Below are 12,747 nucleotides of genomic sequence, written 5' to 3'. Positions count from 1 at the left end.
AACAACTAAAAAATGATAAATATTTTTAGGCATAAGCTATTCAGAAATATGCCTAAATAAATGCTAGTTAGGCAATTATATTCTTGCGCCAGCAGATAACAAATGATAATCACTTCTTCCACGGCTGTAAATTCATATCGATTCAGCTCAAACTTAGAACTCCAAAATGAATTATATCTGCTCATTGCTAAACTGCTTTGCTCACTGAAAGAAAAAAAAATCCACACACCACCTATTATACCGCATTTAATTAAGACAAGCATCAACTTTATGTGCCATTATTTGCTCCTGCCAAATCTCTATGGTGTAAATATTGAGCGGGGGCATCTCCTGAATGCTAATCAATCCTTTCTGAATTTCAAATGATTACATAAATTTTAGGAAATGCTTATTTGCCAGCATTCCCTTCCGCTGCATCAGCCGGGCATTACTGTGGAGATCTGGATAGTGTCTGGTGAGTGTTTTTCTAAATTAGAGTATCATACACGAAAAGGGAAAAACGAAGACTGAATGCTAATTGTGGGAAGAAGCCAGGAGCCCTCTTTCCCTTATGTTTCACAAGGAACAATTTAACCAGTGCACTTGGGGGACGATGTGAGGGGAATACCAGGCACCAGTCAGTGACAGCGTGTGTGTGTGTGTGTGGTGTGGTGTGTGTGTGTGGTATGTGTGTGTGTATGTGGTGTGTGTGTGGGTGTGTGTGTGTGTGTATGTGTGTGCATGCACACAGGTGAGGGTTTGGAAGGCTACAATAAAACAAATATTGAGACCAGCTTCAGGAAAACCAATGACCACATCACGGGAAAACTGGTTTTTGCTGTTCCATCTGTTTTGCAGATACCTTGTGAGTAGTTCTACGATGTGCAGAGAGCTGCGCCTGTTTTCAGAACTGAATCAATATTCAGACACACAGGGGGATGCGCAAATACGGAGGTCTGCTAGGGTTCCAGCCTTCATAAGCTCTCCCAGCACTTCTGGACCGAGGCTGTGAGCTGAGCACAGCAGCACCCTCTGGGTGGGCTGTGGGTTTGCTCCGCAGTTGACCCTACGCCCACGTGTCGGGGTCTGATTGACAGAGAGCACAGCTCATTTTGCTTCAGGCGCTGCAAACGTAGCGTTAACCACCTTCATCAAATCTGCTGGGTCTGGGCCCACTTTCGTGAATTAGATTTAATGTTGCCAAAAAGCAAAGCAAAGGGGATTTTGTGTTTCCCTCGGTTCCTGTGGCTTTGCTTAGAACTGTGGTCTCATCCGCCTTCCACTGCCCCTTCCAACTCAACAGGGGCACACAGTCCAAAGGCAAAACCCCTCAAACCCAGCAAGTTGCTGGGCCTCTGCTGGAAAGGCGGGCAAAACGAGCTCTTTCTTTTGCAGCTCCTCTCCTGGCATCCCCTCCTTGAAAGGTGACTGTCCGTACTTCCAGACTCATCTAGAAGTTGGGGGGCAGAGCACGGGGCCTCTGCTGTGTCCATATGTGTGCCTCCTGTCAAGGCTGCCCAGCTCGGGGTCAGCAGGGCATGGGGGCACAGCCCAGGCCAGAACAACCTGACGTCCCATAACTCACCAGTCATCACCGGATCCTGCAAAACTGTCTCCTCCCCGCAGGAGGCGGGACTGAACGCTGATGCCTCGGTGACCTCTGGACTGGAACTGGTGAATGGAAGGCAGTTGAGCAACCAGCTCACACCCTGGTCTGTTCTCGGGGCAGAGGGGAGGAGGCGGGCGTGCAGGGGGGTGGTCTTCTCTTACTACAGGAGGGCACACGCCACCCTTGGCAATGCCTTCACAGTGGTCTTTCCCACCCAGTGAAGGAGCAGCGGCCTCGGTTAAGGAGGTTAGCACTGAACCGCTAAGGCTGCCGGGCCGGGGACACGTGGGCCTTTCCTGTGTGCCACTTAACCACGCAATGCTGACTATTCCCCCAAGTCCTGTGGCCTCTGGTTAACTGGGATCTGAAAGCAACAGTTGCTCTGCGATTCCTGGCCCACTAGGACATCCTCATTTTAAATGAAATCTACATAGATAAACAATCCGGTCCTGACAGTGACGGGAGTCCCCTTCGGGGACAGCTTTCTGAGCTCTGCACAGAGGCTCTGACTGCACGGGGCTCGGCCCCCTCCTGGCGTTCTTCTTTGCCACCTGCTCCCTGGGGAGCACTGACCGTGCGTCTCGGCCAGGTTCTGACACTGACAGCCAGGAGGAGAAATGATGTGTGCAGGAGAAGGAGACAAGAATAAACCCTCATGTAAAAGCCCCAAGCAGAAGGATTAACTGGACGAGATTAAAAAACAAACACAAGGCAAAACCCATCCCATCAAAGAATAAGCTCTTTGGGAAAACCAGTGACCAAAAATACTTCTCTTTAACTCAGAAGACGGAACTCACCATCCACACTCTCAAGCTAGAAAACCGAGTGCAATTTTATTTACTATTAGCAAAATCAACATCACATTGCAAGAGTCAGGGCAGACCCTTTAGCAAAGCAGAAGACAGAATGTCCTAATTCGTCTCCCCACCAAGGAGCATCACGTCCTGAATCTCCTAGACTCTTTCTGTTTAGGGCGTTTGATGCTGATGACCAGCGGGCAAGAGGATGACCATCAAGCTACTCTGGCTAATCGTCTCCTGTGAACATCACAGGGTCCAGCTGGAGAGAAAGCAGACACGTGAGTTCTGAAAGCCTGGGATCACTCGTGCGGCTCTCCTAAGGGGTGGGGTTCGTGGTCAAAAGAGGCAAAGCTGAGGCAGCAACCAACTTCGACGAGGGATTCTTCGAGAGGGAGGCACCAAGGCTATGACACAAATGCTTTCCACAAGCTTGCTGCAATCCTGAACCCAGAGTGCACACAGACATACGATATCTCACACACGCGCACACACGCTCACATTTAGAAACCAAGGGAAGTGGAAAGCTTTGCAATTACTTAGTATAGTCAATAACAATGGGAAATTCATGTAAAGCAGCTCCCTGCTTTTACCCAAGAGAGTATGGTCAGCTCTCTGGTCCATGTTCTTCAGATGACAGTCCTGATTCCCTGCATCTTTCTGTCTATAGAGACGGTGCCTTAGGATGCAGGGAGCATTTAAGAAACACTGCCTGATGAGCTCATAGGTCCCTGAAGAGTCTGTCGTGCCAGACTGGGCTTCGGGGCTGTCAGTTCCAGACATGGCTCTGAGCCTGAAATGCTGGGGCAGACTACCTGGTCTTCTTTCAAACACGAAATGAAAGGGGGACAGTAAGACGTTTACCCACTTGAAGGCATTTAACAACGTTTTTTAAAATTTGCTGAGTCTCTGTTGTAACATGCAAGCTTCTCCAGTTGTGCCACTTGGGCTTAGCTGCCCTGTGGCATGTGGGATCTCAGTTCCCCAGCCGGAGATCAAACCCAGATCTCCAGCATTGGAAGGAGGATTCTTAGCCACTGCACCACCAGGGAAGTCCTGAGGGTACTTAATGGTTAACACTAGAGGAGAAACGCCTTCCTGCCCTCTCCTTCCATGGCTCATGTTGACACTGAGCCTCTTAGCGCCACCGTTTCAACAGAACCTGAATACTGAGCATCGGTCCTTAATTTCATTGACTATGTTATTCCCAAAGGAGAAGATTCTGTTTAGTCTCTACTTCCCTAACAAGAACTCCACTCACAATGCGAAGACTCATATCCTTAATTTCTAGAATAAAAAGATGTCGAATTCTCTAAAATGTGTCCAGAGGATCTATTTTCTAGCCTCCTGCCTTGAAACTCTGTACATTTCTTAAAACTAATTTTTCCAGTTTCTATTACTTAAAAATTTTTTAAATAATATAAATATTTTATATTTTTATTGGAGTGTAATTGATTTATAATGTTGTGTTAGTTCCAGGTGCTCAGCACAGTGAGCCAGTTACACATACGCTGCCCTGCTGGTCAGCCTCCAGGTCGTGACCCCATGGTCTGTAGCCCGCCAGGCTCCTCTGTCCATGGAATTCTCCAGGCAAGAATACTGGAGTGGGTTGCCATTTCCTTCTCCAGGGGGTCTTCCCGACCCAGGGATCGAACCTGAGTCTCCTGCATTGCAGGCGGCTCTTGACCTCTGAACCACCTGGAAAGGCCAGGTGTGCGTAGATGTATCTCCTCTCTTTTTAAGACCGTTTTCCCACATAGGCCATCACAGAGTACTGAGCAGCTCCCCGCACTACACAGAAGGTCCTCGTTACTCATCTGGCCTACATATAGTACTGTGTATAAGTCAACGCCAATATTCCCTTTTATCCCTCCCCTCACCAGGTTTCACCCCTTTCTTTTTAACCCAGAAGTTGGATGGAAAAGCATTCTTTCATTTGTGAAACACGCAATACGTATTTCTTAAAAACCTACTATATGTTCAAGAGAAAGCTTGGTGCAAACCAGATACACGTCCCCTTCTCACGGGCCGGAGAGCTGGTTAATCCGGGGGCTCAGCGGCCTTGACCTCACCGAGAACAACGGCCGGCCCCCGGTGTCGGGTCAGGCTGCAAAGCTTACGGCAGCCACAGGTAGGAGAAAATCACTCTCTCCAGCCTTAGAAATATTTCGCTTTTCAAATTATAATTTTCCAAGGACTTTCGGACCTGCAGGCGCTACCCAGCCACCGTCAAAACCCCTTCTGACCCTGGATCAGGCCACACTAACGCTGTTTTATTCTTGGACACTCAGCAATTGCTTGGACGGTTGTTGGTGTTTAAGACACTGTGCCTGATGGCACTGAGGTGCAGGGGTTGTGCTGAGCCTGCGGGATGCAGGAGCCGAGCCAGGGGACGAAGGAGCCGAGCCAGGGGACGAAGGGGACGAAGGAAACGCCTCTGCTCACTCGGCGCTCCTCTGGGACGGGCTGCGGGCGGCAGCTGGATGAGGGCGGCTGTCAGGCCGGGGATTTCACGTCGAGTCGTCACCTGGCCCCACCCACCCCACTCCGCTGGGGTGTCCGGCCTCAGAGCATGACTCTTCCCTGCGCTGTGTTACTTGTGAGCAGCACCCCAGTCAACACCTGGACGCTTGGAGCGAAGCTAAGAGCTGCCACGATGGATTGAGACACGACTGTGTCCACTCCGAGAAGGACCGGACAGCTGTCCTCAGCCGCTGTTCGTGAACATGGGCTGAAGGCTTACCTTCTTGCATTTACTTGCTTGGAACAGATATGCGTTAACCACCTGGTTTTAGCCACTGATATTCTTTCCAATGTTACTACAACTTCGCTTTCCCTAAGAGCTTATAAACAATAGCTCTCCACATAACCTGGGAGAATGCAAACTGGGAATAGAAAATAATGTAATTGTGCAACATGGTTGGACCTAGAGGTTATCACACTACATGAAGTAAGTCAAGACAGAGAAAGACAAGCAGTGTACGATATCACCTAGAGTTAGTTAGCGTTAGTTGCTCAGTCATGTCCGACTCTGAGATCCCATGGACTGTAACCTGCGAGGCTCCTCTGCCCATGGGATTCTTCAGGCAAGAACACTGGAGTGGGTAGCCATTCCCTTCTCCAGGGGACTGAACCTGGGTCTCCTGCACTGCAGGCAGGTTCTTTACTGTCTGAGCCACTAGGGAAGCTCATGATATCACTTACAGGTGGAATCTGAAAAAAATGATACAAATGAATTTACTTACAAAACAGAAACAGACTCACAGACAAAGAAAATAAACTTCTGGTTACCAGAGGGGAAAGGTGCAAGGGATAAGTGAGGAGCTTGAGATTAACACACACACACACTACCAGGCATAAAGCAGAGAGACCAACAAGGACCTACTGCACAGCACAGGGAGCTATAGTTAACACTGGAACAGCCCCTGATGCTGGCAGGGATGGGGGGCAGGAGGGACTGGGGGCAGGAGGAGAAGGGGACGACTGAGGATGAGATGGCTGGATGGCATCACCGACTCGATGGACGTGAGTTTGAGCGGACTCCGGGAGTTGGTGATGGACAGGGAGGCCTGGTGTGCTGTGGTTCATGGGGTCGCAAAGAGTCGGACATGACTGAGCGACTTAACTGAACTGAACTCTGTTGATGCGTCCACTTTATCAGTGACATTTCCTAAGTCCCTGCTGTGTACCAAGCAATGAAACCTGGGCTACAGAGAAAAATAAAGGACAACTTTTAACCCCAATCAACTTTTTAGGTCGGGGAAATCGTCTCAAAGAGAAGAAACAATCTCTTCCACTCAGCTGAGTGTGAAAAAGTGCCGTCAGGAATACTGACCAGACAAGAGAACGACTCACAACACTCCAGGGCGCACGCCAGGCGAGACGGGAGGCAGTACGTGTCTATTTTCCCCTGCCACCCGGGGTCGAACGGGAGTCCAGCAAGTCCAGGCACGGAGCCCCGAGGCGGAGAAGATCCTGGCCAGGGTGACCTCTTAGCTGGGACACTGCTCTGAGCTCTCAGGCCGCATCCACGTCCCTGCTGGCCTGGACCGTGCAACGACCTTACCCAGGAAGCAGCAGCTACAGGCCAGGTGACCTCAGCTCAGCTCAGGCCTTCGCAGCTCTGCACGTGTTTCCAGGTGATGCAGTGGATGGGACCAGTCTGCTGGTCCTGGAAGGCACATGGTAAAGACAGCATTGGGATCATGACCCCACACGCCTACCTCTTCCTCTATGAGAGTCACCTCTGTCCTGGTGGCTGACAGCAAATGGCATCAGTAACCTTGATTCCTCTTTAAAAGGTGGGAGTACAAGCCAATTGAGAACGGTTCCCAGGTGGCTCAGGGGTAAAGAATCTGCCTGACAACGCAGGAGCCACAGGAGATGTGGGTTTGATCCCTGGGTCAGGAAGATGCCCTGGAGGAGCAAATGGAAACCCACCCCAGTATTCTTGCCTGGAGAATCCCGTGGACACAGGAGGCGGGGGGACTACAGTCCGTGGGGTTGCAAAAACTTGGACACAACTGAGCATAGTTAGGTGAGAAAAAGAAAAAATACGTAAGTAACAGGATTTTAAGGAAACAAACAAGCAAAAAACAAAAATATTGAGGACTAGGACTCGAGTCTATACTGTCACACAGAGAGATATTTGGGAAGACAGGGCATTTTTTCACTTTTTCTTTTTCTAAACCAGCTTAATCAACTGATATCTGCTTATGGACACAAACTGAAGGGGAAAAATTCAGGTAGCAGATTGGAAGAATTGGGGTCAGCTGCAACTTTTACTTTAGTTCTGGCATTAGCTTTTCAAGAAATCAGGACGCAGCTTCAGTGTTGGACAACTTTTAGGAGAAGTCTAGTTGCCTCCCTGGTGGCTCAGACAGCAAAGAATCTGCCTGCAATGCAGGAGACCCAGCTTTGATCCCTGGGTCAGGAAGATCCCCTGGAGGAGGGCATGGTAACTTACTCTAGCAGTCTTGCCTGGAGAATCCCATGGACAGAGGAGCCTGGCGGACTCCATGGGGTCAGTCCACGGGGTCACAAAGACTCGGACACAACTGGCTGAACTCAAGTCAGGGATGCTCCTGTAGAATCTCCTCTTCTGTGTGAGGAGCCCAGAACCCCGAGACGCATCCCAGCCCCTCCTCTGCACTCCTCTCCTCCTCACATCCTGAGCTCTGTGCCCTGTGACACATCCACACCCATCTCACTCCTGTCTTCAAGGCGCATCAAATCCACTGAATACAGTTTCTAGTCCACTTTCCACGTCGCTACAGGGAGGGCAAATCCCCTTCAGTGACACGCCTCCACCCCTTTAAAAAGCACCCGGACTTTCTGCAGGATGAAGACTGTGGCCCCCAGTTTTGGTCTCCACTGCATCCCCATGGCTGGGACAGGAAGTGCTCAGCTCAGGCAGTGCCTCTCGCCTGCCTCTCCGGCCACATCCCCTGCCGGTCCCCTGCCGGTCCCCAGTTCATCTGCCCTCCTGCCTCCCGCGTTTTGCATGGCGTGGCATCCTGTGTCTTAGGAGGCTCACACCTAGTCTCACCACATCCACCTGGAAAGCCCACCTCACCTTTCAGTCCATGCAGCCCCTGACCTCAGCTGAGTCCACATGAAGGCCCAGCCGTCCCCAGGATCCCAGAGGCTCAAGGCTGGAGCCTTGAGATAGGAATATCTCAAGGGATATTGAACACAGCAATACATGAATAAACCTGGGATAGGAACACTGCAGGTTTCAGACTCAGGGGCACACGGTCAGCTTTCGGGGGAGGCCCTGATCTGATTTCACATCCGTCCTGAGTACAACAGGCTTTGGCAGCTGTCATGGGTGCCCGATGGTGAATTACCACATCCCTTCCAAAGACTGATTATTTATTGTTTCTACGGGGGACTAAAGTTTTCCATTCACAGATTGGAAACTACTTGGACTTTATGCCCCGAAACTATTTGTGATTCTTTAAAAATGAACCCTTGGCCAGACTTGATTTACATCTAACCAGAAAGCCACGCTTTCCTTTCTTCCTTAAGCCACAAACAAGCATAGTTTTAAGGGACATTCAACTGGGTATTCCCTGATGCTCAGGATCCTGAAACGGTTAACAGACTCACTAAAACAGAGAGTGCGGTTCTGGTAAACACACGGCTCAACTGTTCAGGAGGAAAACCTGTGAAGTTCGAGTGTTTCGAGCACTTCAGAACTGCCCCTCCCTCCCCCCGGCCCACGCCCCTGACCACCCATCCATAGGATTTGGCAGAGAAAATAATAATTTTGAAAAAATGATGAAGGAAGGAAAGATAAAAGCGATGAAAACGAAACATGGCTGATGGTTAATCTCTGCATCTTCAAATGTCACACAGTTCTTCAACTAATTTAAAATACCATTGAAGTGAGATGACTCTCTTTAAATATTTTATCACTGAGATGCTGTAAGATTTCTTACACACACATTACCACATTTTTCATTTAATTACTGATCAAATGCGTGAGTTGAGAAGACTAAGATCTTGCGATAAAGCAGAATAATTTGTGAAATGACAGCAAACAGGCCTGTGCGACATGCTCCTTTCCATTAAAAAAAAAAAAGAAAAGCTCTTGGGTAAAAGACAGAGACTTGGTTGAACAGAACTCTCCTATTTCTTGTGGTTAATATAGAAACCACACAGGTCCCAGGGCTGGCATGTAAACCTTTGAACACTGCATCTATGAAGTTCTGGTGTCTTTTCAAATTTTCAGTAACATTTCTTTTTGCTATATTTATCACATTTTCCAAAATATGAAAATGTCCCTTTTCTTTTAAACGTTGACTACATGTGAAAAATTAACTCTGGTTCTATTACTTCAAACTATGCCTTTATTAGCAACAGTTGTGCTGTGTTGTCAAGAAGAATTTAAAAAAAAAGTACCAAATTTGGAGCGTAGACACATCTGTTTTACTTTGCAGTGTGTTTTATTGTTTTATTTCTTAGCATATGAATTCACAACTATCTTATAACTGAAGACTAAAGAAAAAACATATGTTGGTAAATCTGATTTCTGCATTTTTTTCATTCAAGGGAAGTTGCCTCCCTCAGCTGTCTGCCAATAAGTAATAAATGCACTTGGCAAAAAGTTTATTTAAGTTGGCTTTATTAAGCCAACAAAATACAGAAATCAAGTATGGGACAGGCAGAAAAATCTGTTCCTTTGAAGTCAATAAAAATCCATCTCCTTAATCCTTTTTTTATTCCAAGCAGTGGTGATTTTTCTCAGCTGACTCACTGGGAACCTTGATTTAGCTAATCTGTCTTGCTTAGTTATCTTTCTTCTCCAAAGCTTTCCGAAAGAAGCATCCTTTCCCCTTGACAACCGTCATCTTTTATGCCTGCACAGTGTGCGTTCCGTTATGTACATACTCTAGTTAATTCTGATAGAGATTTAAGAATCAAGTTTTTTATTACTCTCCATATTTTATAAGAACAAAAACAGCAGTAGCTTGCAAGCTGAAGCAACAGCAGATAAGGCGGCCCCAATGTGGCCCCACGTGTCCTTCCTGGCCCTCTGCCACAGCTTTCTATCAGGGTCAGCCACTTGTTACGGCCATCAGTCATGACTCCTCCACGCCCCAGTCCACCCACTACGGAGCTACAACTCAGCCAGGACCACACAGGAAAACATGATCAAGCTGGAAGATGTCATGATTAGAAAAGAAAGTTCTTCTCTTTTGCAAAAAAAAAAACCATGGATGGACTTCAAGGCACTCAAAGGTTGGGATCATTTAGTCACTTGGATGAGGAAAGGATTCCTTACCTAAACTAAAGAGCACCAAGAACTTCAGACACACGAACTCTCGTTGATCAAACTGTAGAGAACGAAGCTTTGCCACCAATTCCTGTGCATGGCTCATGAGGTTGTTGAGCGTGGCCCCCGCCTGTGAGGCTATGACGGAATAGTCTACCTGTAACACAGAACCACGGCGTGTTAGTAGGAAAAACTGCAGGTGCGGAACTGGCGAGTCTGGTACATTTACTACTTATTGAGACTTTAAACACACATATATAAACACACATATATACACATATACATGGGGCTTCCCAGGTGGTTTAGCAGTAAAGAATCTGCCTGCCACTGCAGGAGACTTGGGAAACACAGGTTCAATTCCTGGGTCGGGAAGATCCCCCAGAGGAGGAAATGGCAACCCACTCCAGTATTCTTGCCTGGAGAATCCCATGGATGGAAGAGCCTGGTGGGCTACAGTCCATGGGATCTCAAAGAGTCTGCCTCCTAAAAAGCTACAACAACTAGCTACCCTAACGCGATTATTAACACATCACTCTCTAAAGACACAACGATCTTCTTTATGAGAAGAATAATTTCTTGATTTGAAAACAAAAAAGGCTTATTTTCTTCTCTGTTAAAAGAAAAAAAAAAAAAGGAGCAGCAGAGGCATCCATCTCAGACTATTCGCAAGGACACCAAAAGTTTGACCTACAATAGCAAGTTAAGATGTTGGGGTGGCTGTCAATGGCAGAACCGGCTTTGCTGCTGCAATTACGGCATAATGGCAGAGCCCAGTTGGTACCTGCCGCCCCCATCCTTTTCTTCACTGGTGGGCTCTCAGGCAACCAGATATTCTTCTAGGTGCATTTAATATTTGCAGCAGCAGCAAATTTGTCTGGGAGGCAAGTCCTCATCTGCCACTCACCCGGAGCAGACTGCATTAAATTTTTATATTTATTGGCGTTTCATTACCATAATTGACTGCGCTTGCTTCTCTAGGAGAAGGCACAGGGCTGCCTCCTAAGCAGGAGAACGAGTCCCTCGAGGAGAATTTGCAATTAAAAATAAGGCAGAATGGATTTTGTGTGTGTGTGTGTAAATATGATGAGTTGAATTTTCAGCTTTAACTAGAGAATACTGGGTGCACAGAAACCTTTTTTCGAGAGGAAAAATTATGAGTCAGTGGAAAGACGACGCCCCCAAAGGTGTCAATCAGTTTACAGAGAGTCAACTGTGCATGAAAAAGCCCCAGTCAATGCGTGTCCTCGGGAGGCCCCGCATCCCACCACACCGTCCTCCTCGCCTGGGCCAGGTGCCCGCCTCTCCCCCTAACTTCACACGTCAGCTGCTCTAAGTGCTCCTGTGACTTCTGTCTCGGACCGTGTGAAAGGGAGGGCCAGCACACAGGCGGCCTGAAGCCTGAGCCGGAGGCAGGGGCCCAGCGGAAGGATGCCACGGCCACTGCAGGGTCACCCGCCGCGCACGCCCAGGCATGCCCCACCCTTCACGGGACCAGGGCCCGCCAGGAGAACTTCCAGCTCCAAGGACGTTCTTCTTACTTAACCGGGGTGGCTCAGCTCCAAACCCCTCGGGGACTGTACAGGGCCTACCTACCCCTCCTAATGAGGAGAATATAAACCCTACAGGGACAAAGGGAGGCACAGCAGGGAGTGGCAGCCAGGGTCAGAGGTGGGGGCCCGGGGCAGGGCAGGGGGGAGGGCGGGGCCTGCGGAAGTCTCGGGAAGGCCCCGTCCTTTCGCGCCCTCCTCTCAGTGAGGCGTTCCGCTGGACACCAGCAAGGGGCCACCCACGCCCACCACCATTAAGAAACGAGAACAGCTGGGACATTACCAACTTGGAATCACCAGCTGAAAGCATCGTCACTACAGCTCAGAATGCACGTAACACAGTAAAAAAAGTCACTAGTCAGCCCTGCACCTGGCAAGTGTGCTAAAGTGGCCACAGACGCTGCTACTGGACATGGGAATGGCGGCCCGCTCCAGTAGTCTTGTCTGGGAAATCCATGGGCAGAGGAGGCTGGTGGGCTGCAGTCCACAGGGCTGTAAAGACACAGACACGACCGACGGGCTAAACACATGATTCTTTTCTATTATTAAGATGGGGTTAATTCAGTTCTGCTGTGTGTGCGGTTCTAATAGGTAGGCAGTAACTTACAAAGGAGATCAGTCCTGGGTGTTCATTGCAAGGACTGATTTTGAAGCTGAAACTCCAATACTTTGGCCACCTGATGCGAAGAGCTGACTCATTTGACTCATCATGCCGGGAAAGATTGAAGGCAGGAGGAGAAGGGGATGACAGAGGATGAGATGGTTGGATGGCATCACCAACTCAATGGACATGGGTTTGGGTGGACTCTGGGAGTTGGTGATGGACAGGGAGGCCTGGCGTGCTGCTGTTCACGGGGTCGCAAAAGAGTTGGACACGACTGACCAACTGAACTGAACTGAAAGGTACAAGACTAAAACTTCATAGTTGCAAATGAAGTACATTGTAACTGAAAGGCTCTAAATTCATTTTTTAAAGAGATGGGTAAGTTAAAACTTGGGAGGTGTATATAGATCAGATAGGTATGAAATAAGTTC

At 48.6% G+C, this 12,747-nt stretch overlaps 1 protein-coding gene across 3 annotated transcripts in view; it reads right to left on the bottom strand.

The window, feature by feature from the left end:
• NR5A2 (nuclear receptor subfamily 5 group A member 2) overlaps window positions 1-12,747 on the bottom strand; it is a 125,703-nt gene that overhangs the window by 33,653 nt on the left and 79,303 nt on the right. For 2 of the 3 annotated variants that reach the window (XM_068985625.1, XM_068985624.1), the window contains one exon: window positions 10,175-10,322. In XM_068985625.1, the coding sequence (XP_068841726.1) occupies window positions 10,175-10,322 (148 nt within the window). Of the gene's footprint in view, window positions 1-9,844; window positions 10,323-12,747 lie in introns of those variants that run through there. The other variant, XM_068985626.1, reaches the window with a different exon arrangement.

This window comes from Capricornis sumatraensis, chromosome 14 (assembly GCF_032405125.1).
Source record: "Capricornis sumatraensis isolate serow.1 chromosome 14, serow.2, whole genome shotgun sequence".
Taxonomy (NCBI): Eukaryota; Metazoa; Chordata; class Mammalia; order Artiodactyla; family Bovidae; genus Capricornis; species Capricornis sumatraensis.
The sequence above is the reverse complement of the archived record's forward strand: the minus strand, read 5'-3'. Positions and strand labels throughout refer to the sequence as shown.